Source organism: Nomascus leucogenys, chromosome 6, assembly GCF_006542625.1.
Source record: "Nomascus leucogenys isolate Asia chromosome 6, Asia_NLE_v1, whole genome shotgun sequence".
NCBI classification, from domain to species: Eukaryota; Metazoa; Chordata; class Mammalia; order Primates; family Hylobatidae; genus Nomascus; species Nomascus leucogenys.
The window spans coordinates 76007752-76034413 of NC_044386.1; the positions used below are offsets into that span (position 1 = coordinate 76007752).

Sequence of the window (26662 nt, forward strand, 5' to 3'; positions counted from 1 at the left end):
TTCACAAGGAATGCTTCACAAAAGAACTGCATTTAATAAACACTGACTGAGCCACAGCGTCCTGCAGGGAGAGCAGGACTGAGGGTATCGACTGTACGTCTGCGTAATTGATGGAAATAGCATGCACCACTTGCAAAATGGAAAAATCGTTACCCTAAGCTGTTAAATATGTAAAATATCCTTAAAAGATACCTATGACCTTCTGCAAGTCAAATTTCTGGACTTTTAATTAATAACTTTAAAACTGCAGAGAAAAATATAAATGGATAAAATGCAATTTTATATAATGTAAACTACTCCAAAGCCTTTTATCAAGGAACAGTTTATTTTAATATATAAAATGTTTCCTTACGAGCAGTAAACCTTTTCGCAGAAAGTCTATACTCAGAGAGCATACAATTTGAATGCTGATTATTTTAACAAGAAAAGTGATTACAAGAAAAACAAACTGTGTTTAGCCTCAGGAGAATTGACAATTAAACAGCACAATCAATTTTGGGTGGATGTGTGTCTTTTCCTATGTATAGCAGGAAGGGTTTTGAAACATATGTATTTTTCTGGAGGGGAATTTTGAGTAAGTTATCTCACATTTTTCTACATTTTGTCCTTGGGGAGAAAGGACACACAGAGGAGGCCATGGTGTTCCAACATTTGCTGGAATTAGAGTTTTAGTGTCAAGGTCTATTCCACTGTGTCTCCGTAGCATCTCCAGGGTAAGCACCTTTTCTTCTCCAAACAGTGGGGTCAGGGTAGTTTTATGACTGACGGGTTGTGATGGATGAAGTTTCCTTTAGTCTTCGAGCAATAGATGGATGTCTATTAATTCCATCCCACCACCACATGAGCCACAAGGAGATAACACATCCCAACAGTGCAGGACACAACCATCATTGGGAAGCCCAACCTGAAATACAAAGAGAAATGAGTTATGGCATCTGAAATCTGGACAGCCCCATGAGATATGGACTCATAGCTCATGAGAACATGGCCTTAGCACCTTTGCATTTTCACAATGTCCACTACCTTTTATTTCTATAAATCAGAAAGTTAGTTTTAGACAAAATTATGTGAATTCATGCTTCTATTAGACATCCTCCATTGTGTGCAATTTTATTTGAGATCTGCTTAAGGTTTTCTCAAATTTTTAATGGCTATATGGAGCCTCTGTTTGTTCATCTATAATATTAGACTGTTGGTCTTTCAATGCCATGTGCTGGGCCACTATTTAAATCTCTGGATGTTTCCTCTACTTGTGTCATCTTCCAACTTTTCTTCTCTGGAGATTTCCTAGAGATCCCACCTTCCCACAGGCTCCTGAAGTCCCTCACACTTAAGGCCAAGGAGAGCTTGAGAAGCAGTGTTGGAAAGTAAGGTCAACTGTTGTCTAAGGAAAGGCAGAGGGAAGAAGAAGTTTTTCTTCTGTAGTCAGTGAGGTGTGCGACGTGTAGACAAGGAGGGTATGCACAGATACAAAAGCAGTCATGAGGAGACGGAAGCATCCCTCATTGTGTGCCTCCTCCAATGTACCCGCATCTCCACAAATTCCTACCCCAACTTCCAAGCACTGACAGATGCCACTTGGCATGGGTAATGCATGCTCTGTAGCCATTGCTCAGTGCTGCCTGATCACTAAGGGAAGCCCCTGCAAATGTTACAATTTTGGTTTCAAAAGGCTTAAGTTTTAGCAGTAAGAGCCTAGCATGTGGTAATTATAAAGACATTCTCTCTTCCATGGCCATAAGTGTAAGAAGAGGCTACTCAGAAAGAGCCACAGCAAGGGTTCCTCAACAGAGCTACAGTTAAACACAAAAACTGATTCCATGAGCGAGACAGCTCCCGAAATTATAGAGCAGACTTGGGCATTTCAAGAAAGTGGTAGGATTCTCTTGGCTTCTCTTCTGAACACATTTTATTTTACAAAACAAACAAAAAGAAACACAGAACATATTTTGGGAAAACTACTTAAATTTCTTGAACTTTATCAACTTTGTTTTTGAAAATAGCTGAACATGTTTGCAAAATGTCAGCCCTGATCATTGAGTTCTGGAAAAACACAACCCACGACAGTGTCTGGTCACTCCAGGCATCACAGACATCAATGCAAGCCTTCATGGAAGCACAAAGCCTTTGTTCCTCTGTGACAGATTGTGTAGAGTGAGTCAGTGTCAGGTAAGATGCTGAGAATCTCAATCCGGGTGCTGAGACACCTGGCCATGTTTTAGAAGCAAATTTGCCTTGCCAAGGGGTGAATTCCACAAAAAGCAGACCTGGCTTGAGAAGAAGCCCAAGACTGGAGAAAGTTCCTGGTGAGTGGTTTTGCCGTGCTCCCAAGTGAGAGCCACTGATGTCTCGGGGATGGCACCAACACAGAGAAGAAGCATCAGCTAGCATCACCAAACATTTTCATTTCACCCAGAACTGATGCAAGCACTCAGACCCATCGGAAACCCTACTCTCCCTTACAACATCTAGTCACTGTGACACTCTCCATGCACAGGAGCCTCTCAGCTGCCCACAGTGCCTTCTGGAATTGGCATCATCACACCTACTGGAGAGGTGGGATATTGAGAAGTAAGCAGGCTTGCCTGGGTCTCTCAGCTAGTTTGCTCTGGTGTGACAATCCAAATGCATCAGTCTAACTCTAATTAGACTGTGTGATTAAGAGTGTGTACTCCTAATCACTACATATGCTGCCTCCCTGTGGACATGGATAAACCATAACAATGGCAACCTGCCATTAGTAGGTAAATGACTTACTGAATATCTGTTGTATGCTAAGGGCCTCATAGACTAGACGTTGACGTTATCTATTATTTCCCAAACATGGTGAGGCATGTAATGTTACCCCTATTATATAGATGAAGCAACTGAAGCTTGCATATAGTAGGGAACTTGACAAAGGCCACCACCAGTAAAAGGCAGAGATGGTGTCTTGGAATATTCTTCTGGCTTCAAAACCCAAATGCATTTTCCCAGCAGAGACAGGTACCACAATACACTAGCTTAGGGCTCTAGTTTTCAATTCCTGCTCTTGCCCAGTGGCATCACCTTGGAAGAGTATTAAATGTCTCCATAACTCAATTTCTTTATCTATAAAATGAAGGTAATAATAGTACCTAAGAGTGCTATGAGGATTCCATGAGTTCACCCTTATAAATCCTTTAGAACAGTGTTTGGCCACATAATGAGCCCTCAACAAGTTTTAGCCACAGACCAGTGCTAGCAAACCGGGACACCTGTTTTCATGAGTTCGATTTGTTGATTGTTGTGTCTTGGCATAGACACAACAAACCGGGACACCTGCCCCGAAGTGCATGCTGACTGGGATTACAAAGTGCCCAAAATCACAGAGTAAGTCTGGAGCACCTCCCTGGTGCATGAGTTGTGTTTGGTGGTAAGGAATTTAACGATACAAATACATAAGGGTTTACCAGAGGAGATAATTTTACTCTCAAATTAAAGACGATAAAGCAGGCTTCTAGTTCTCAAGCAAGATGAAGTGGATGCATTTCTTCCAATTCCTCCCACTAAGCAGAGCCAAAAGCCTGGCATTTTATAGAAAACAAGCATAAGGAGACCGTAAAGATGAAGAGGAGGCAGATCAGCTGGGGACCTTGGGATCCCAAAGAATGGCATGGAGGAGGGTTTCCTTTTTGTTTCCCCTCATATATCCTAGACTAGGTGCTGGGAAGCTGATATGTCAGTGGGTACTAGAAAGAAAACAAATAGCCCCAAGAGAAGTCTGCTCTCCCTAGCCATAAAGCCAGGAAAGGGCACTAAAGCTAGACATAACACTCCTAGATAATAACCGCTCCTGCCAAATTCACAGGAAAAAAAAAATAGGCTCCTTGGTGAAGGCCAAGTGGGAACCAGAACTTCCACACTCACCAGGCTGTAGCAAGCCCCTCTCCTGTGGTAACAGCAGAGACCACATGATACCACATGGGGATCCTGTGACCCAGGGGTGTTTCAAGTTGAATGAGAAAAGCCAATCAACAGAAGACAATACTGAGGTGACACAGATGTCGAAATTATCTGAAAAGGATTTCAAAGCAACTACCATAAAAATTCTTCAACAAGCAATGACAAACACACTTGAAATAAATGAGAAAAAAATGGAAAGTCTCAGACGAGAAATTGAAACTATAAAGGAGGACCACATGGAAATTCTTCAGTTCAACTGAAGTAAAACTCTAACGGAATGGGCACAATAATATAATGGAGACTATAAAGGAAAGAATCGGTGAACTTGAAGATACAACAACAGAAATTGTTCATCTGAAAAATGAAAAAAGACTAAAAGAACAAAAGGAACCAACCCTCAGGGATCTGTGGGACATGAACAAAAGATCTAACATTTCTATCATTGGAGAAAGAGGGCAGGGATGAAAAAGTATTCAAAGAAATAATGATTAAAAAATTGGTAAAAGATATAAACCTAGAGATTTAAGAAGCTGGTAAAATCCTAAAAAGGCTAGGCACCCCCCAAAATCTATGCCAAGACACAACAATCAACAAATCAAACTCATGAAAACTAAAGAAAGGTAAAATTTCTTAAAAGCAGTGAGAGATAAATAACAATTTACCTATAGAGAAAAACCATAAGTTTCTCCTCAGAAACCATGGAGGCCAGAAAAAAGTGGCATAATATTTTTAATTGCTAAAAGACAAGATCCATCAACCCCAATTTCTATATCCATCAAAAATATCCTTCAGGAATAAAGGGAGACTCAAGATACTCTCAGATGAAGAAAAACTAGAAGAACAGCAGACTTACCCTCAAAGTACTGCTAAGAAGGTCTTCAAATAGAAATGAAATGATAAAAAGAAGGAATCTTGGAGTAACAAAAGAAAGAGCAAATGCACTGTTAAATATGATAAACTTTCCTTTTCATTTTGAGTTTTTAAATTATGTTTGATGGTTGACACAAAATAAATAGCAAAATAGTAAAAGCACAGGTAAAGATAAACCACGCAAACAGTAATCAAAAGAGTAGGAATGGCTATATTAATATCACATGAAGTATATTTCAGAGCAAAGAACATTTCCAAGGCAGAGAGGGATATTACGTATAGATAAAACAGTCAATCCACCGAGAGATCATAGTTATCCTGAATGTGTATTCACCAAATAACTGAGCTGAAAAATTGAAACAAAAACTGACAAAATGACAACAGAAAGTAAATGACAAGAGAAAGTGGCACATGCACAAATGGATTGTAGACTGACAAATCCACTATTATAGATGGAGACTTTTACTCTCTCTCTCTGTAATTCATGGAAGAACTAGAAAGAAATTCAGCAGAGAAAACTCAACAATATCTTCCAGCAATCAAATCTTGCTGATACTACAGAGTGCTCCAGCCAGCAACAGCAGAATGCACATTCCTTTCAGCATCCAAGAAACATTTAGCAAGACAGATCATATCCTGGACCAAAAAATAAACATCAACAAGTTTAAAAGAATTAAAATTATACAGAGGGTTTTTTTTCTTACCATAAGCAATCAAACTAATTTTGATTTCAAATTTGATTTGATTTGATTTGCTAATTTGATAAGAAATCAGTAACAGAAAGGCAACCAGAAACTATCCAAGCATTTTCAAATTAAATATTATACTTCTAAATAATTCATAGATCTAAGAGATTGTCACAAGGAAAGTAAAAGAAAACACATGGAACTGAATGAAAATGGAGCATCATTTTCTAATTTATGATCTCTATGTTACCTCAACCCTATAAAGAAAATCATCTAGGAAAAGAAAGCAAATTAAGAACTACAGCTAACATGTCACTTGTTGAGAGGGAAACGTATAGCACTAAATGTTTGTATTAGAAAAAAGAAAAGGTCTTAAATCAATAATTGAAGTTCCCATCTTTAGGAAATAGAAAAAGAATTTAAAAATAAACCCAAAAACAAGCAGAAGAAAAGAAATAATAAAGATAAGAGCATAAATTCATGAATTTAAAAATAGGAAAACAGTGGAGAAAAATCCACGAAACAAAGTTGATTTTTGAAAAAGATCAATAAAATTAACCAACTTCTAGAAGGACTGACAAGTAAAAAGAGAAAAAAGACAAATGGTCAGTATCAATGAAACAGGAGTTATCACAAAAAACCTTCAGGGTTTAATCAAAAGATTAAAAGTTTCTCATATTAACTACAGTTGTACTATTAACAATTGTATACATATATATTTAACAACTAGAATGAAATAATTTAAATCACCCTATATATATTAGAGAATTTAAACTGGTAGTTAGAGACCTTCCAAAAAAGAAAATTGTACAGCCAGATTGTCTCACTGGTTAATTCTGTGAAATATTTAAAGAACTAACACTAATTCTATACAAATGCTTCCAGAAAATAAAAGGGGAGGGAACATCATTTTCTAACTTATTTTATGATCCCTGTATTACCTCAACCCTATAAAGAAAATCATCTAGGAAAAGGAAGCAAATGAAAAAACTACAGCTAACATAATACTTAATAATGAGAAACTGAATTGAATGCTTCCCCCCCACAGGATTCTCACCACTCTTATTCAACATAGTACTGAAAGCCCTAGTCAGTATAATAAGATAAAAGACTCACAGACCAAAATAGATGAAATAAAATTCTCTCTATTTGCAGATGACATGATAGTTTACATTAAAAAAATCCCAGGAAATAGGAAAAAAAAAAAAAGCAAAACAAAACACTTCTAAAACTAATCAGTGAGCAGTAAGTTCAGCAAGGACCGCAACACAAGTTCAACATTCAAACCTTATTTTTTCGTATATACTACCAATGAATACATAAAAATTAAAATTAAAAACACGATACCACTTAAAATCACTCCAATTAAAATTAAACAGGCATAAACTTAAATCTTGTTTTAAACTTAAATCGTGTTTGTAACTTACAGCACACCAGCGTCTGTGTGCTGTAAGTTACAAAATGGTGATAAAAAAAAAAAACCCAAAGCAGTTCCAGATAAATGGAGAGACATAGAGTGTTCATGAATGGAAGACTCAACATAGACAAAATGTTAATTTGCCCCAAATTGATTCTAGGTTTAATGCAATTCCTAGCAGGAATTTTTCTAGCCATAGACAAGCTTATCCTAAAATGTATATGGAAAGGCACAGGCTCTAGAATAGCAAAGACAATCTTAACAAAGAAGAATTGAATGGGAGACCCACTCTATCCAACATGAAGGTCTACTATGTAGCACCAGTAATCAAGGCAATACAGCACGGATGCAGATATAGACACATGGATCAATAGGCCAGAACACAGAACCTGAAAACAGACCCACAAAGACATGCCCAACTTATTTTTTTTAAGATACGGGGTCTCACTCTGTCATCCAGGCTGGAGCGCATTGGCGTCATCACAGTTCCCTACAGCCTTGACTGCCCAGGCTCAAGGGATACTCTTGCCTCAGCCTCCCAGCCAGCTGGAACTACAGGTGCCAACATGCCCAGCATGCCCAACTTATTTTTGAAAAAGATGCAAAAGTGAGTCTTTGCAAGAATAGACTTTTCTTTCTTTATATTTGTATAAATGTAAGGGGTATAAGTGCAGTTTCATAACATGGACATATTGCATAGTGGTGAGGTCTGGGCTTTTAGTGTAATATCACCAGAACAATGTACTTTTAAGTAATTTCCCATCCCTCACCCTCTCCCACCCTCCCACCCTTCTGAGTGTACAGTGTCTATTATTCCATACTCTATGTCCATGTGAGACAGAGTAGACACAGGACTCAGCCCACCTCCACTATGGTATTTTTCCATACATGCCCATTGACCAGACCTTGCAAGCTGTCTGAAGAAACTGAGATAAGCAGCTTCCCACCATAAATCTTATTCAAGGTGCCATACCTGCTGACTGCAGGACCTCAAAAACCTAAAATAAGCAACATCCTAACATAAATCTCACTCAAGAAAGTTAACCCCATCACCAGCATGTACCTAAGAGCAGAATAATGAGCCATCTTTAACCCATGACTTATTATAATACTAAAATCCCCACCCAGGGAGGGGTTTATCTGCCATTTTCTAATCATGTGACATATGGATTAGCATGCCCCCTTACTAGCCTGTGCACCCACGCACTCCACCCTGCAAATTCAGTGATGCTTACCTACTTCACGAATTATGCATGTCACCCTCCTTAAGACACCACAATGCACTCCCCTCAGGGTGTCAGCCAGGTAACTTTTGTTCCTGTGCTAAATCTCCCTTATGCCCAACCTTTCTGGGCCTAAGTCTTAATGGACCTTGTCTAAAAACAGTTTGCCTAGGCTTGTGTTAATTTCTATTACATTGAGAGCCAAAAATCTCATGCTGATAACACATGTACATGTTATTTAAGCCCCTGCTTATAAGTGAGAACACGTGGTATTTGTCTTTCTGCTTCTGAGTTGTTTCACTTAAGAAAAGGACCTCCAGTTCCATCCATGTTGCCACAAATGACACGATTTCACTTGTTATGGCTGAGTAGTATTCCACTGAGCATATACACCACACTTTAGGATGCCGTTTTTGACAAATACTTATAGAGCAATTGGGTATCTAAATGTTAGAAAATAAATTTCAACCTCAACCTCACACTTTATACAAACACTAACTCATAATGGATCATAGATTTAAATGCAAAATGTAAAACTACAAAACATTTAGAAGAAAACACAGGATAAAAATCTGAGGGCTACAGTTTAGTGAAGAGTTCTTAGGCATGACACCAAAAGTATGATTCCGTAAGAAAAAAAAATTGATAAAATCAACTTCATCAAAATAAAAATATTTTTTAAAACATTTGCTCAATAAAAGACCCTGCTAGGAGGGTACAAAGACATGCTACTGACTAGGAGAAAACATTTGCAGACCATAGACCAGTCAAAGGATTCTTATCTAGAATATATGAAGAGATCTCAAAACTCAACGGTACAAACACTAAACAATCCAATCAGAAAATGAGCAAAAGACATGAAGAGACATTTCACTGAAGCTATATGAGTGGAAAACCAGCACACAAAAAGATGCCTCACATCACTAGCCATTAGGGAAGTGGGCAATGATGCGGCTGCTGTGAGTGGTTGCGATGCTGGTGTGATGGAGATGTCCCTGGCTATGGGAGGGCCCTTCCTCTGGGGAGACAGGCAGCAGACGCCCAGGGCACAGCTGGCTGGGAGGCAGGCACCCTCCTGGGAAGCAGGGATGCTGGGCTGGGAGGAGACTGCGCCTCAGGAAGAAGGTGAGGCTGCCCTGATACTGGGTGGGAGTGAGTGGTGAGGGCCTGGCCGAATGTAGGTGACAGGACAGCCTCTGTGTCCATTTAACAAGACAGAGTTGCAGACAGGGTGCGAGGCTGCCAGAGAGACATTTAATATTCACTGAGCTTCAGGAGAGCTGATCACCCCAGGCCAAGGCCAACACTGCCCAGTGTCCTCACTAAGAAACCCCTCAGGACACAGGTTCCAACCCAGCCACTGGGGAGTTGGGGAGTGGGGAGTGGAGAGAGACAGAGAGAGAGAGGTAGGAGGGAAGGGAGAGGGAGAGAGAGGGAGAAATAGAAGGCACTGAGAAACAGAAGGGATGGGGGAGAGAGACAGAAGGAAAAAGGGAGAGGGATCAGAGGAAGTACAGAAAGAGGGAGGGGGGAGATGGGGAGAGAGAGAGAAAGAAGGAGGCACAGAGGCAAGGAGAAAGGGAAAGAGAGAGAGGGGAAAATAGAGGGGAGAAAGGAGAGGCAGGAGGGAGAGGAGATTGGCATCAAATGCCAGCTCTAGTATTTTATATCTTGGCTTCATCATCTGCTTGCAGGGTTACCGTGAGCCAGCAAAGAATAACACTCACACTGAAAGGAATTTTACACGTGCCACAAGATCCCTGAAAGAGCCCTTATCTCATAAAGATGCACACAGTAGGGCTTCCATGAATGAAAATCTGCCCTTCTAGTCCAAAGACAACTCAAGGTAAACTACTCCCTTTTTACAGACCAGGAGCCAACAAACTACAGCCCCAGGCCAAATGTGGTCACCGCCTTTTTCTTGTGAGGAAACTCCGCTGGGACTGGGACGCAGCCGCCCATGCATTTGCTTGCTGTCTACGGCCGCTCCAGAGCCACCAAGGCAGAGTCCAGTGGAGTGGTTGGACAGAGGCCTTGTGGTCCACAAAGCCTGAAATATGTATTCACCCTTACTGAAAACATTTGCTGCCCCTAAGAATATCAGGTCCTGGGTAGGTGAAGGAGTTACAGGAAAGGGGTCCTGATCCAGACCCCAAGAGAGGGTTCTTGGATCTTGCGCAAGAAAAAATTTGACGTGAATCCATAGAGTAAAGCAAAAGGAAGTGTATTAAGAAAGTAAAGGAATAAAGAATGGCTAGTCCATAGGCAGAGCAGCAGCTTGGGCTGCTGGGCTAAGGATACGTGTAGCTATTTCTTGATTATATGCTAAACAAGGGGTGGATTATTCATGAGTTTTCCGGGAAAGGGGTGGGCAATTCCCAGAACTGAGGGTTCCTCCCATTTTTAGACTGTATAGACTAACTTCCTGATGTTGCCACGGCATTTGTGAACTGTCAAGGTGCTGGTGGGTGTGTCTCTTACCAGGTGAGTGTGGCAGGCCAGGTCTCACGGACACAGGCCTCCATAACAACTGTCTCAGCACTGACTGAGTGGTTAGGTTCAATATCAAAAGCTGAGAGAGCCAGTGTCCTTATACAAACAATGGAACGTAAAAAAAGCCCACCAAGAGTTTTGTCCAGGCCTTTCCTGGGCCTTGAAGCATGACAAGATAATGAGGGAATTCTTAACAGGACCCGTTTACGATTAAACACGTTTTATTGGGGGTCTGAAGAAACTCCCCAGGCCTCCACAAACAAGTTTATTCGGGGTCTGAAGGAACTCCCCAAACCTCCATGATTTAGCAAGAGACAAGACAATCACTCAAGCACCTGAACCCATTTAGATGAAGTCAATTTACTGAGGCTCCAGAGGAAGGTGTTCAGGACTCAAGTCTTAGTTATAGATTAGAAGTGAATCACTCACACCTTTAGGTGAATGAATCACACTTACATGTAGACATATAGCTTAGAAGGCTATAGCTGGAAGGCTGTAATCTTGAGTTGGTCTGGAGATATTTACCCGGCCTTCTCCCCATAACCGGTTATAGAAATAAAACTCTTTCCTTTCCCAGTTCATCTGCATCCCATTATTGGGCCTCGAGAATAAGAAGCCCGACCCTCGGTTTGGTCCGGGAACAGGAATGCATTATAATTAGTGTATAATGAGCTCTGCGAACAATCAGAGGTCACCCTCATTGCCATCTTGGTTTTGGTGGGTTTTGACCAGTTTCTTTATTGCAACCTATTTTATCAGCAAGGTCTTTGTGACCTGTATCTTGTGCCAACCTCCTATCTCATCCTGTGAATTAGAACACCTACCTTCCTGGGAATGCTGCCCAGCAGGCCTCAGCCTCATTTTACCCAGCCCCTATTTAAGATGGAGTCCCTCTGGTTCAGACACCTCTGACAAAGGAACTTGTCAGCTTCTTGTCAGCCTCTATCCAAAATGCAAGGAAGTCCAGACCAATAAATATGTTGTATAGTCTTAAATTTTCAACTATCACATTTTTTTAAAGTAAAAGGAAATGGATGAAATTAAGTATAAGAATACATTTTATTTAACCTAACATATCCAAAATATTATTTGACCATATAGTCAACATAACATTTTGATGGAATAGTTGACATTTTTAAAATACTAAATCTTTGAAATCCAGTATGGATGTTCTACTCATGGCACTGAAGCATGCCCTGAGAAGGACCCTATGGTCATCTCTAAAAAGAATGTGTGCTCAGAGTTTCCAGCTAAGGAATCCGGGAGCAGCCAACCCAGACATTCGCTCCTTCTCTATGAAGGACACTGACACTGCCTTGTCTCTCTCTCCCAGGGGCTAAATTGGAACCTGTGTCCTGAGGGGTTTCTTAGTGAGGACACTGGGCAGTGTTGGCCTTGGCCTGGGGTGATCAGCTCTCCTGAAGCTCAGTGAATGTTAAATGTCTCTCTGGCAGCCTCGCACCCCATCTGAAACTCTGCTTTGTTAAATGGACACAGAGGCTGTCCTGTCACCTACCTTTGGGCAGGTCCTCACCACTCACTCCCACCCAGTACCAGGGCAGCCTCACCTTCTTCCTGAGGCACAGTCTCCTCCCAGCCCAGCAGCCCTGTTCCCAGGAGGGCACCCGCCTCCCAGCCATCCCTTGAACACAGGCAGGCTACCCTAGGGATCCAGGCCCTTGGTTCTGGGCCAAAAAGAGGTTGCCAGGTGGAGGGTGCCAAGTGAAAATGCTCTGTAACCCGCCTGCTCTTTACAAACTGGAGTGGATTTTCCTGTCCTGCCCACTGTTCCTGGACCGCCCTGTATGTAAATCCTCAATAAACCCTATGTCTCCTTCCCTAGCCCCTTCTTCACCCCTTTCCAGCGGGAAGTCCCAATTCCCAAATACCGATCTCTGGAGTTGGGTGACATGGCTTCTCCCCTTTCTAGGTTCTGTGACAGCCATCTTGCTATTACTCGCCTTTGGGCCCTGTATTTTTAACCTCCTTGTCAAATTATTTCCTCTAGGATCAAGGCTATCAAGCTACAGATGGTCTTACAAATGGAACTCTAAATGAGCTCAACTAACAACTTCTACTGAGGACCCGTGGACCGACCTCCTGGCCCTTTGACTGGCCTAAAGAGTTCCCCTTTGGAGGACACTACAACTGCAGGGCCCATTCTTTGCCCCTATCCAGCAGGAAGTCCCAATTCCCAACAGCATTTGGGGTGTCCTGTTCAGAGGGGTGATTGAGTGGTGAAGCCAGCTGGACTTCTTCAGTTGAGTGGGGACTTGGAGAACTCTTCTGTCTAGCTAGAGGATTGTAAATGCACCAATCAGCACTCTGTGTCTAGCTAAAGGATTGTAAATGCACCAATAAGCACTCTGTAAAAATGCACCAATCAGCACTCTGTGTCTAGCTAAAAGATTGTAAATGCACTAATCAGCACTCTGTGTCTAGCTAAAGGATTGTAAATGCACCAATCAGCACTCTGTAAAAATGCACCAGTCAGCGCTCTGTGTCTAGCTAAAGGATTGTAAATGCACCAATCAGCATTCTGTAAAATGGACCAATCTGCACTCTGTAAAATGGACCAATCAGCACCCTGTAAAATGGACTTATCAGCAGGACATGGGTGGGGACAAATAAGGGAATAAAAGCTGGCCACCCCAGCCAGCAGTGGCAACCCGCTGGGGTCCCCTTCCAAACTGTGGAAGCTTTGTTCTTTCACTCTTCACACTAAATCTTGCTACTGCTCAAAACAAAACAAAAAACTCCTACTGGAGTCAGAGGGGTCGCATGACGATGGCACACCTCTGTTTGGACTTGCCACATTTTAAGGCTCAGCAGCCACAATGGCAGTGGGGGAAGGGGGAATAGTGTGCTGGACAGAGGGCTCCAGGAAGGCCCGGCTTCCAGCTGAAAGAGGTTGGAAAGGCAGACTTGCAGCCGTGAGCGGCGCCAGGAGGGCCGGCCGGGGATGGATCTTTCCAGGTGGATGCCTGTGATGTGCGGCCCCTGCCAAGAAAGCAGGTCTGAGCCGGGCAGGCTGAGGGAGCTCCACCGCCCTACGGAACCATCTCACACTGCAGCCTCTTCCTTATATACATTTTGCAAGTCATGAAAAAAATTCCTCTATTACTGAGAAAAGAAAAATAGCTTTGAGCAGTGTAACCTCTGTAAGATATGCAAAATTATCAGGTCCAGAGAGAATTGAGTATGGGACTTCAGTCACACGCGGTCACTCCTCCACTCCTGCCCCAGCACCCACGAGCAACTGTTTAAAGACACTGTGTTCCCGACTAGCCGCCTCACCTATTATCTTCTCCTGCCTGGAATTTGTGATACAAAGAACAATGTATACCTAATCAGTAGCTTATGTTATTCTAATGTAAATTCTCGGTAACAACTTAGGAAGTGCCAGTTCTTTTTTCCTTAAAAACTCTCTTGTAACTGCAGCTAATCTGAGTGTATATTAAGGGCAAGTTGAATCTATGCTCCTGGATTGGCTAGCTTCGAGCTTTGGACTCGAATAAACTCTATATTTAGTTATGTTTCACGAATCTTGTTTTCTAGGGTTGACATTAGTTAGAGTCAAGAAGAGACCAGTGATAACCCTGTCTATGGGACCCTGTGGTGGCAGTCCCGTTCACAGTGGCACACGCCCGAGTTTCTGAAGGGGAAGGCAAGGCCTGTGGGCAGCTCTTTCCCTGGCACTTCAAAGGCTGGCCTGTTTCTTCTGGGGCCGAGCCAGTTGCTTCCTCCCGTGGGATGCAGGCAGCTTGATTGGAGTTTCAGTGCTTCACACGCTGCCCAGCCGAGAGGCAGCTGGAGGGAGATTTATTTGAAGAGAGGATGTAATGACTTCCTGTCGCTGCCAGGAGGACTCCAGATACACAGGACACGGATGCTGCAAGTTCACCGGGAGCCTCCATTTCCCAGAAGATCCATTTGTCTTGCACCCCGAGCCTCTCGTCAAGGCAACACTCTCAACGAAAAGCTCAGGAAAAGCGCATTTGTTCAACATCCAGCATCACCCTAGGCCTTCATCTCCCTCCGGGGTGATTTTCAATCCATTCTGGCTCTGTCACTATGCCGTGTCAGGGAAGGCAAAATCACTTGCGTGTCAAAGCACAAATCACGATGCACACGTCAGATGGATGCCCACACAGGCCCTGTGTTACATGCGTTTAGTTTTAAGTTAAAAACCTGCCCGTGCTGACACACAGTTCTCTAAGGAACCGAGGCTTCCAGATTGCTGGGAAATGGGGCAGCCCCAGAATCGTGCCCGGAGCATTTCCAACGGAGCCTGGCTTCCAAAAGAAGTGTCTGCTAATGACGCCTCGTACTTGAGTCTCAGACTGAAACCATTCTTCCTGTTAATGTTTCCTTTTCAAAAGACTACACATTGGGTGCAGTGCACACTGCTAAGGTGAAGGGTGCACCAAAATCTCAGGAATCACCACCCAAGAACTTATCCGTGGAACCAAACACCACCTGTTCTCCTAAAACCTATCGAAATTTAAAAAAAAAGGCTTTAATAACAAACCGTAACTATGGTTTTTAAACGAAAAGCCATTTGGCTGTCGCCCTTCTACAAAGGTAACACGTGATTCTGAGCAGAAGGAAGAACTGCTTCTACTTCCGAAGGCCCACGGAGGAAGCCCATGGAGGAGGCCGGAGGAAGCCGCCTGGGCACGGAGGCTGTCCCTTTTCTGTGCCAATGGACCCCTTGAGGCCTGCCCTCCCCAGCACCTCGGCCTGTGTGCAGCGCCTCGGCCTGTGTGCAGGGCCTCGGCCTCTGCGCGGCCCCTCTGGGCCTCAGGACAAGGCTCATCCTCAGCCCCCATCGGAACAGCCTCACACCCCATCTCCTGGGTCTCCCAGGGTAATAGTCCTTAGCTAACTCCTTTTATGAGGAAAGGGTAGAAGCTGAGACGGGGCAGGGACCCCCTTTTTTGGAGAGCCTGCAGTGCCCCCCGCCCCCAGCACCACCAAGCATGGAAATACAATATCCCAACTCGGTTCCATAACGAAGTCTCGGTCCCTGGAAATAAAGCCCATCCTCGTATTTGCCACACAAAGCCGGAGCGTTTCCAGGCGGGCGGAGGGAAGGAGCTTTCAGGGCGGGGGCTCCGCGGGGTCCGCAGGCCTCCTGGTCGCGCGGGGCCACGGAAACACTGCGCGGACCCCAAGCCGGGACGGGCCAGGGGCGGGCAGCGCGGGCCCGGGCGAGGCTTTTAGTGCGCCCCGTTTCTCAGGCCTCCAGCCGTGTGTGGCGCTGTCCCTGTCTCTGCCGGCAGGAGAGGCTCACCGCCGCCTGTCTGGTCTCCCTGAGAACCGGCGTCCACACCGGCTGCCCTGGAGAAGCGCCCACCGGCTGGCTCCAGAACCCTCCCCACAGGAGCCGCCGCCGGTCTCGCCCTTCCTTCCTCTCTCCCCGCCGGGGAAGGTCCCCGAGGGGCACGCACGGTGCCCAGCGCAGCTGCTCTCGGCCTCCCGTGTCCTTACCCACTTCCCTCCTCAGAACCCGGCCGCTCCCGTGGCCTCTGAATCCAAGATGGACAGCGGTGGCTTCGGCCCTCTACACCAGGGAGCTCTTTCCTGCTCCTTTCTTCCTTTCCTCCCTTCCTCTTTTCCTTCCTTCCCTCCATCCCTTCCTCCCTCCCTTCCTCTTTTCCTTCCTTCCTCTCTCCCTCCCTCCCTTCCATCCTTCCTTCCTCCCTCCCTCTTTTCCTTCCTTCCTTCCATTCTTCCTTCCTTCCCTCCCTTTCCTTCCTTCCTTCCCTTTCCTTCCTTCCCTCCTTCCCATCCCCTTTTCCTTCCCTCCTCCCTCCCTTTTTCTTCCTTCCTTCCCTCCCTCTTTTCCTTTTACCCTTCCTTGCTTCCTTCCTTTTCCTTCCTTCCTCCCTTCCTTCCTTTCCTCCCTTCTTTCCTTCCTCCATCCCTTCCCTTCTTTCTTCCTTCCTCCCTTCCTTCCTTTCCTTCCTTTCTTCCTTCCTCCATCCCTTCCCTTCTTTCTTCCTTCCTCCCTTCCTTCCTTTCCTTCCTTTCTTCCTTCCTTCCCTCCATCCCTCTTTTCCTTCCTTTCCTCCCTCCCTTCCTCCCTCCCTCTTTTCTCCCTCCCTTTTTTGTTTCCTTCTTCCTTCCTTCTTTCCTTCCCTCCCCTTGCAGCAATGCCCCCTTGGCCTCCTCCTAGAACGCCTCCATCAGGTCCCCTCGCACCTTCTGAGGCCCATAAACACCCCCAGGTCCTCCTGCTCGCAGCAAATCGCCCCACTCTCCACCGCGGTCCCGCCAAGGTCACAGCGCTACTGCCACTCCATGGCCCCAGTGCGGAAAAAGGGCGGCGCTGTAGAGAGGACAGGCCCTGCCTGCGAGAGGCCCTGGGGTCGAGAGAGTAGCCTAAAAAAAAAAAAAAAAAAAAAAAAGCCGTGCACGGAAATCAATGCGCCGCCCCTCAGTGCGCTCCGCAGAGGCGTGGGTTCTCCAGGCAGCACCCAGCTGGGGGGTGCTCCGTGGCCGCGGGCCGAGTCTAGCTGAGGTGGCTGCGGGGGTGACTTTGAGACTTGTGTTCCACGTTGAGGAGGAATTTAATGACAAAGAGAGGAGAATGGGCGTGGGAGATCCCAAAGACAGTATCCATTGGTTCCACTAGTTTCTAAAATAATTTTAATAATACATATTTTTCCAGAAAATCACCCATTGTGTGAAATCTGTATTTTTTATTAGCATGTAATAGTCTGACTTTAATCTTCTTTACCTCTGCTACTGTATTCCCTTTTTAAATACTTAATTTTGTTAATTTTTGCTTTCCCATTCTCTTTCTTGATGCCAAAGCTCTACCTGTACTATCAATAATGTTTACCCCCCAAAATCACCTCCTGGCTTACCTGTTCTGCCATTTTTAGTCTTCTAATTTTGTATGCTTGCCTTCATGTGGTTCAGCTCTTTCCTCCTTTTCTCCTGTGTTACTTTGTTCACCTATTATTTTTCCTCAATTTGAAAACAATTAAAATAACTAAGTCTAGACATTATTCCCAAGCACAGCGTCAAGGCCTGCCTTGAACTCTGAGGCTGCTGTGGTTCCCTGAGCTGAGCAAGCCGCCTGCAGGCCCACAAGGAAGGCATCATAGCCAAGCCCTGGAATGGGAGGCGAGTTTGCTGTGCGTCCTGAACAAGTAGCCAACCTCTCTGGGCCTGACCTTCCCTTAAAACAATACTTTCTGCTAAGAAATTTAAAACATGTAAAGTAGTGACTTACTACTTTGTAATTCTGTACTTTGTCAATGTTCCTGAAATGGTGTACATTATTGTTTTTGCCACTACTGCTGCAAATTCTATTATTTCTACTACTGTTACTTTTTTTATTTACTTTTTGAAAGAGGATCACCTTCTCCCTCTCATTTTTCTTTTGCAATTAATGTATTGTGGTCAAAGACTGGAAAATAATTGAAGAAATGTTGGAAAATACCCAGTTAGTAAATCATTGAGATTCTCTTCCTGGCTTAATATATGATGAATTTTGTAGCTGTTTTGTGGACTCTTGAAAAGGCATATTTTCCATAGAAAATGGAGAGAACTGGCCGGGCATGGTGTCTCACGCCTGTAATCCCAGCACTTTGGGAGGGCGAGGTGGGTAGATCACGAGGTCAAAAGATCAAGACCATCCTGGCTAACACAGTGAAACCCCATCTCTACTAGAAATACAAAAATTAGCTGGGCATGGTGGCAGGCGCCTGTAATCCCAGCTCCTTGGGAGGCTGAGGCAGGAGAATCCCTTGAACCCGAGAGGTGGAGGTTGCAGTGAGCTGAGGTCTCGCCACTGCATTCCAGCCTGGGTGACAGAGGAAGACTCTGTCTCAAAAAAAAAAAAAGGAAAAAAAGAAAATGGAGAGAACGATATGTCTAAGAATTCAGTGCTCAGAGACAGATAGTGTCATATGAAAGTCTTCCATGGCAGTGAAGTTTATTAATTTCCCCTTATATTTTCTGATTAAATTCATTTTCTATATTCTGATGCAATATTTTTGGCAATTGGAACTATTATGTTGACTGTCTCATTGAATTTTTAAATATGAACTCTATAAAATATTCTCTGTATTTCTACCGTTTCAATTGTATTATTTCAGTTGTATTAGCCATTTATTTTTATTCACAAGTTTTAATTCTCTCAAGTTACTCTGATCAAAGTTTTAAAGTAGAATCCAGTTAGAAATTTAATTCTTATTTTTTTATTGGCTATTTTTATATAATCTTGGTTTAGGTTTTGAGTTTTTTATTTTTTTATTTATAGATTTGCCAAAAAATAATGAGAATAAATCTATATATCTCAGTGACAAAAGATAAATAAATGAACCAGTAGCCTTTGACCTGCCTAATAGAAAGTTTTAATTTCTCTCACTGACATCTCAAGACATTTTGTGGTCTTCATTAATTCAATATGAGATTTTAGACTCAGGTTATATTTGTTAAATTCTTATTATTTACAATATATGTCATCTGTTCAGATATGTTTGGAGAAAGATGATATCTGATAACTATAATAATATCAGGTTACATTTGTGAGTGGTTACATCAGGCATTTTGTGTGGTTCATGAGTATTAGCTCAGCTAATCCTCAGGACAATTCTGTGAGATAGGGAGCATTATTATTACTGCTTAGAGCTAAGGAAACTAAGGCCCAGAGAGGCTAAATAACCACCCAAGGTCACACAGGAGGTTAATAACAGACACAGACAGGTTTCTGTAACTTTAGTAGACATGTGAAACTTGACTAGATCTGAAACTGGAGCTCTGGGATTACAGCCATTTCCTCTCAAAGCTTTGCCATTGACTATTCAGGAGTTGGATACCCAGGAGTTGGAAGTCCTATTAATTTTGTTTCTATTTGTGCATATAAAATTCCTGAATTCTTGTAGAAATGATACCTGTCTTTATCTTTGTAATTAAAATTGCTGACAGGCTGTGCCTTAGTTAAAATATCATTCAGTTAACTGGGACATAGGAAGTATATTTTCCATGTACATTCCATAATCTGTTTCTATGGGTTTTTTTCTATTCAGGTATATTTTCTTCAACTATGTTTTGATTATTGCTACTGTTTATTTCCTTCTTAATTTAATCATCTTGTATCAAACTGAAGTCCACCCAGAACTTGTTTCCCAATAAACAGGCTTGTAGACTGTCACCAAGTCCCTCAAATCTGTTCACTGAATGCTGGTGTCACCTCACCCCCAGATAGAAGTGAAGGCCCCATTGAGTGCATTCCAGATGAGGTCTCTGCCCCCGCCTCTCTCTGGCAGAAAGGAAGAGAGTCCATGTTATAACACAAGTTCAAGGGCCCACATCTGAGGCCTTCAGGCTCCCCATGTTCTGCACTGAGAGCCTTCTGCTGTGCCTGGCCACGCAGCATCACTGAGTGGGGGCCAGTGTAACCTCTGAACCCAGGTGTGGACGAAACTCCTCTGGTCCCTCGGAAGCACCTTCATATGGTGCAGGCAGCTTCCGGTGTAGACCATTTCCACTTCTCTGATCTTTGAGCCAGCAGTTCTAGCTGGATTTCAGCCACTGAAGCACACATGAGACCATTTTGGTTTCTCAGTTGTTATGGCTGAACTGTGTCCCTAGGAATCCATATGTTGAAGCCCTAGCCCCCGGGACCTCAGAATTCGACTGGATTTGGAGACAAGCTCCTTAAAGGGGTGATTAAGGTAAAATGAGCCCCCTTGGGATGGGGCCCCAATCCAGGAAAACAGGTGTCCTTATAAGCAGAGGAGGTCTGGACACACAGAGAGGCAGTCGGATGCACACGCACAGAGGAAAGATCCAGTGAAGATGTAGCACAGCCAAGTCCGCAGGCCACGAGAGAGGCTCAGGAGAACCTCTCTGCCCTCCTGGCACCTTGACCTTGGACTTCCAGGCTCCCGAATGGTACAGAAATACATGTCTGTTGTCTGAGCTACCCAGGCTGTGGTACTTTGTCCTGGCAGCCTGAGCAGACAATGACAGCAATCCAGCCCTCTTTAGTTTGTGGTTTGTAGATATTCTCTCCAGTCACTTGCTCAAAGGAGTTTTTAGAACTCGTGTATGTGTGCGTCTGTGTGTTTATTAATAAGAAGCCGGGCCCTCTGGGGCTGGCGCCCTGGGCCACGTGAACCAGGAAGCTGGCCCGCATGGCAGGGTTAGCTCCACCCCCTGCGGTATACGCCGAATGTGGCCTGGTGACCCCACGGTTGGCAGCCTGTTTTCTTCACCTCTGCCCATTGCATCAGTGAAGCTCGTCCTCTGTCATGTGTTCTCTTCTCCTCTAACTGCAGGGGCCATGCTGCCCAGACGCCCAGTTCTCAGATGACTTCATATGTCATTGGCTCCTGTACTGAAGCAGATCCCACACCTATGGAGATGGTATTAAAATCTATGGAAGCAGATTCTCTCCAGTGTTTTCTCCTCATGACTCCTCTCCTCGTACTCCAGGCTGCATCCCTTGGAGGCCCATCACTCAGGAATTACTTCCTGCAGGTGGACCCCTGTGAGGTCACAGTCCAAGGCTCCATGCACACCCTGCCAGGCACCACCCCCGGGTCCTTCAAAGTCAGCAGGCTGGCATCCGTCAGCTCGGGCTGCCGTGACAAAGCACTGCAGGCCATGGTTTCCCATCAAAAGCCTGTTCTCTCTCAGTTCTAAAGGCTGGATGTCCGAGATCAGGGCAGGGCTGGTTTCCCCTAAGGCCTCGCTCCTTGGCCGTCTTCTCCCTGTGTCTTCACGATGTTTTCCTCTGTGAGTGTAGGGATCCCAATCCTCTCTTCGGAAAGGATGTGGCCAGACTGGATGAGGGCCCGGCCCTATGACCTCATTTTAACTAACTACCTCGTAAAGGCCCTGTCTGCAAACACAGTCACATTCTGAGGTGCTGGGGGCTATGGATTTTGCAGGGACAAGCTTTAGTCCATAACAATGTCCAGCACCAAAGCTTTGCTATGTGCCCTTGAATGGGGCTACCTCCTGGCCCATCTTCTTGGGTACTACTCTTGCTCCAACACTGAGTTTAGTCCTTGAAGTCATAATTTGCTCTTTAGCTTTTGTAGTCTGTCACCCATGAAATCCTAGAATTTCTGTTGCTACCAGTACATCCAGTCTTTTTCCATTTTAAAATAGTTTCTCCCTGGCTCGCTGTGGTTCCGGCCCACAGTGCTGTGTGCACATGCAGGTATATACCCTTCTCAGTGGCATTGGCCTCATCTGCCTCTTTGTCTCAGAAACTATTCTGCACCCCATCTCTTCTTCCCTCCCTCCTGCCATCCCTACGCTCTTTCCTTCGCTCCATCCCATCTTCCCACCTTGTGCCCACTGTCCCCTTAATACTTCACACTTGCTGAGATGCTTCTGTAAAGCTGAGCTGAATTACAGTATTAATTATTTTCCCCTACTTAATCACCTTCAGAGGCAGCCCAGGATGTGTTGAGTTACATCGACGGCACAGCCCATGTCTCTTCCACTTGGCTGTTCAGTGTGATCTCCCCTCTCCTTGACATGGCCAGCCCACACCGGCATCCGTGGCCGCCCTCCCCATGGCAGGCAGGGGTGGAAGCGGGCTGAGGCACCTGTCCTCTGAGGCCTGTGGAGGCTCTCTCTCCTGCGCTTCTCTGAGGATGTCACTCCGCCCTATTCAAGGAGTACTAGACCCCTCCGTCTGCTGAGGTCAGCTTCCCAGAACACGGCTCCGGCTGACAACTGCACTTGGCACCCATGCCCTCCGTGGGACAACCTGGTGTCAGCAGTCTCGGGGCAGGAGTCTCCTCTGCACCCTCTTTATTTAATCCAGCAGCACTCCTCAGAGCTTAGGAGCCACTCTGGACTTTTCCGGGTAACATGAGGGCAGCTTTCTCAAAGCCCCTTCACCAGGGCCCGCAGCAGCGGCAGAGAGCAGACCCACAGGCAAGTGTGGCGGCGGGGAGTGTGAGGTGGGAGGGGTGAGGGGGCTCCAGAGAGCACTTCCCCCCACACCAGCCCTGCCACTTTCTCCAGAGGGAGCTTCGCCCACACATCCCCATCGGCGCCCAGCCTTTCTGCTCCACACCCTAGAGGTGGCTGATGGGCTGAGTTTACAGGCGGGAACTGGCCCCACGCTGGCCAACCCTGAGCAGGGTGGCTCTAGCACCCCCCTTCAAAAAGTGGGGTCCTTCTCACTACTGCTGGACTATGCTCTGGGATCAAGTGAGACTATGGGAGAGCAGGAAGGGTCCTACTTAACATTCTTAAAACAGGTTATACTTAATAAATGCACAGAAAAAACGCTAGAGCAATAGTGGCAAGGGTGATTTCTAGGGAGGGAGCGATAAGGGAACAGGGAGATCCCCTGGTTTGCTCTCTGCTTCTACATTGTCTGCCACTATCATTTTACAGTGAGAATGCATTTATGCATTGCTTCTCTAGCTGGAAAAATGCAGTTAAAATTAGTGACTATATGCTAAAGGCAAAAAACAAACAAAAAAAATCACCTACCAAATGTTGAAGTTTCCAGTCACTTATAATCTCATTACCCTAACAAAAATGCTGTTAGGCTTTTCCACGTGCACACATTTTTTATTCACATGCACATTTGTACTGCAATGAAACCACAGAGTACACAATATTCTTTACCATCAGGGGCTTATCAGAGTGGCAATCAAACTCGAAACTCTAGCCCCAATGCCTTGGAGAGTCTGTAAGCCATGAGCTGGCCCATGGTCTCCCTCACCTGGCCTGGTGGCTCAGAGGTCAGGAGCACCTGGAGGGTAGGATGCCGCACCTGTCTGCAGAGGGCCTATTGACTATTCTGACTGCCTTATTATTTGCTGCTCTGAATTTCCTATTCGTGGAAGAAATTAGACAGCCCTGACTGGAAAACAGACAGAAAGGAAGTCTGGAATAATAAAGGCAGGCAAGCTCTTTTTAACAAGCCTGTGATGAACCACATTCTACAATATTTTGAGGCATATTAGAGCGGCCTTTTAGTGTAGAATACCACATTTCAGGAGGAAAGCTTTAAGCACAAATAATCCTTATTAAGTTGACCCTATTTTAGAAATTCGGATCTCATTTTTTTTAAACTCAGGCAGACCATGATCACAATGGCACTGGGGACATAATTCCATGAGTTAACTTTAGTTTTTAGTATCAAACCTTTTGCTGACTGTGAAACCACAAAAGGCTAGTGGGCATTTTAAAATCCAAATGACTTTTCTTTCCATTTTTGCAACACTGTTCAGTAGAGTTCTCACTAGTCAGCATTCATTTTTCTGTTTCTAAAACGAGCTCATACACACCAGGAGAATGTGACTATCAAAAAGAAGGAAAAACAAAAGAGAGGAAAGTCTCATCAGAAGAGTCTGTGTTTGGTGAGGTCACTTCGAGAGGAGGTTTCGGGCTGATTTGATATTCAATCAGTCACCCGGGGCCCCTTTCTTAGCACATGGTTTGAATAGCAAGAGACACCTCACAGAAGACACGCCCTTGCATATCTGTTTTTAAAGCTATAACGTTCTGCTTATATCGTTTTTAAATTACATATCTTGTAGGAAAAAAAAAAGATGTGGTCATGTCAGACGTCATGGTGTAGCAGGAGAGAAGAAAAGTTGTGGAAATTTTCCAGGGCCCTCATCCTTCCCACACAGCAGCAAAGCAAACACAGAGGAAAAAGGAAACTAGACAAAGTGAGGAAAGCTGCTGAGAGAATCTGCTCTTGCCTGGAAAAGGCAAGTGGCAGAGACTGGGAAAAAAGATTAGACTTTCTCTATTGATAGAAAGTTATAAATTAGGCTCCTTGCAGAAGGTAAAAAGAAAGAAAACATGCAGGAATTTCACTTAAGTACTATTATACTCTGAGCATTATGCTACGAGCTATATATGCCTCTTTTGAAATTTTTACAGCAACCTGGATGTGGTTAGATAGCGTTATCCCTTCATTATGGAAGGGAAGACTAAGGCTCAAATAATTGCTCTAGACAGATTCTCTAGAAGTTTACTAACACTGTTAGGCATTAAAGTCCTGGGGTTTCCTTCAATACTTAAAATGTCTTAATTGATTTCTAGCTTCGTATCTTTGTGGTCAAAAAACATCCTTGGTATGATTCTAATCCCCTTAAATTTGTTAAAACTGGTTTGGTGACCTAGTATGTGGTCTATCCTGGAGAATGTTCCCTGTGCACTTGCGAAGAATGTTGCTGCTGAGTTGAATGATCTGGATGTGTCTGCTAGGTCCATTTGGTCTACAGTGGTGTTCAAGTCTCCTGTTGCTTTGTGGATTTTCTGCCTGGATGTTCCATCTATTATTGAAAATGGAGTATTAACGTTTCCTACTATTAAGTATTGCTGTCTGTGTCTCCCTTCAGTTCTGTCAATGCTTACATTATACATTTAGGTGCTCTAATGTTGGGTTCATATATATTTATAATTGTCATATATTTTGGGTGGATTGACCCTTTCATCATTATATAGCATCCTTCTTTGTCTCTTGTGACAGTTTTTTACTTAAAGCCTATCTCGTCTGATATAACTATAGCCACCCTTTTCTGGTTTAGTTACCATTTGCACAGAATACCTTTGTCTATCCTTTTACTTTCAGCCTATATGTGTCCTTAAATTTAAAGTGAATCTCTTATAGACAGCACCTTGCTGGATCTTGCTTTTTTGAATCCATTCATCCACTTTATGTCTTTTGATTGGGGAATTTAAACCATTTACATTTAAAGTAATTACTGATAGGGAAGAATTTACTATTGCCACTTTGTTCACTGTTTTCTGTTTGTCTTATAGCTTTTTTGTCCCTCTTTTTCTCTCTTGCCATCTTGCCTTGTGTTTCCTTGTGCTTTTGTTTATACTGATATGCTTTGAATAAATTCTAGAGACCTGCTGTAAAGAATTATACCTATAGATGACAATACTGTATTGTACACTCAAAAATCTAAGAGGGTAGATCTCATGTTAAAAGTTCTTACCATAACAAAAATGTGTCCTTAGTGAAAGAAAGGGTTAAAGTAGAGTTAGGATGAGCATGTCTGAAAGCAGAGTTCTCTCAAAGAGATTTTTTAATGTGTCTGATCCCCACATGCTCAATTCCATTAAAGGAAATGTTTCCCTAAAACAACCAGGCCCTCCACATGCTGAGAGGGGTGTAGGTGAACTCTGCACTCCGCAAACCTCCCTGCCAGGCTACCTTATGTTCTCTCGTGCTTCTGTCCAGACTGATCTGTCCTGGACAGGGGAGAAACTGGTATGCCCAAGACTATCATCGTTCTTCACCTCCCTCCCCTGACCACAGTTGGCCCTCTGGGCATTCCCCTTTGGAATATGGGCCCTGGCTTCCAGCAAGGGCCCTCTCTTGCCAACACAATAGTGCAAGCTTCCCAGGCAGCCTGTGAAGACTTCCTGTGCTGCGGTCCAAGCACATGGAACTCATAGGAAGACACGCCCAGAGGCTCATGCCTGCCTGCCCCAACTCCCAAGGAGGGCTCCTTTGGCTGTCTCTGAGTGTTATTCAAATGAAATTCCAAGGTCAAATAAATTTGAGAACACCCACTAAAGAGCAACTCAGGTTACTCAGGTAATTGATTACAGGGCTCCTTGGAGTCTAATATTCTGATGTGCACTGTGGTTCTCCAAGGGTTGGATATACTATGCAGTGTTTTCAGAATGAGTTTGACCTGGAAACCCTTTTGCTTGAATGACTTTAAACAACCAGTGCTCTGAGGTGATATCCTTTGAAGAGGAACAGGAGAAACAAGGTTGTGGGACCAAGAATTAGGAAAATATCAACCATCGAAAATGATTTTAGCTACTTTAGATTTTTTAATGGAAAATAAAAATCCATGGTTCATATTTGTATCTCTCCACGAAATTATGAGGAAAAAAAACTTAAGCTCTGACCTAATTCAGAATTATTCTGACATTATATAAAAGTACCTTGTCTGTTTCATTCTAAGCTGAGTATCTCTTCTCATAAACTTCACTCAAGAAATACCTGATTTTGTCCATCAAATGCATCATTTTATCAAGGCTCTAAGCTCACTGGATATCTCCAGGATTAG

The 26662-nt window shown here is 44.1% G+C and overlaps 1 protein-coding gene across 2 annotated transcripts in view; it reads right to left on the reverse strand.

Moving 5' to 3' along the window:
* Positions 1-306: 306 nt before the first annotated feature.
* OCA2 (OCA2 melanosomal transmembrane protein) overlaps positions 307-26662 on the reverse strand; it is a 333437-nt gene continuing 307081 nt past the window's right edge. For both annotated transcript variants that reach the window (XM_030813816.1, XM_030813815.1), the window contains one exon: positions 307-904. In XM_030813816.1, the coding sequence (XP_030669676.1) occupies positions 820-904 (85 nt within the window). In that variant the 3' untranslated portion in view covers positions 307-819. The remainder of the gene's footprint in view (positions 905-26662) is intronic.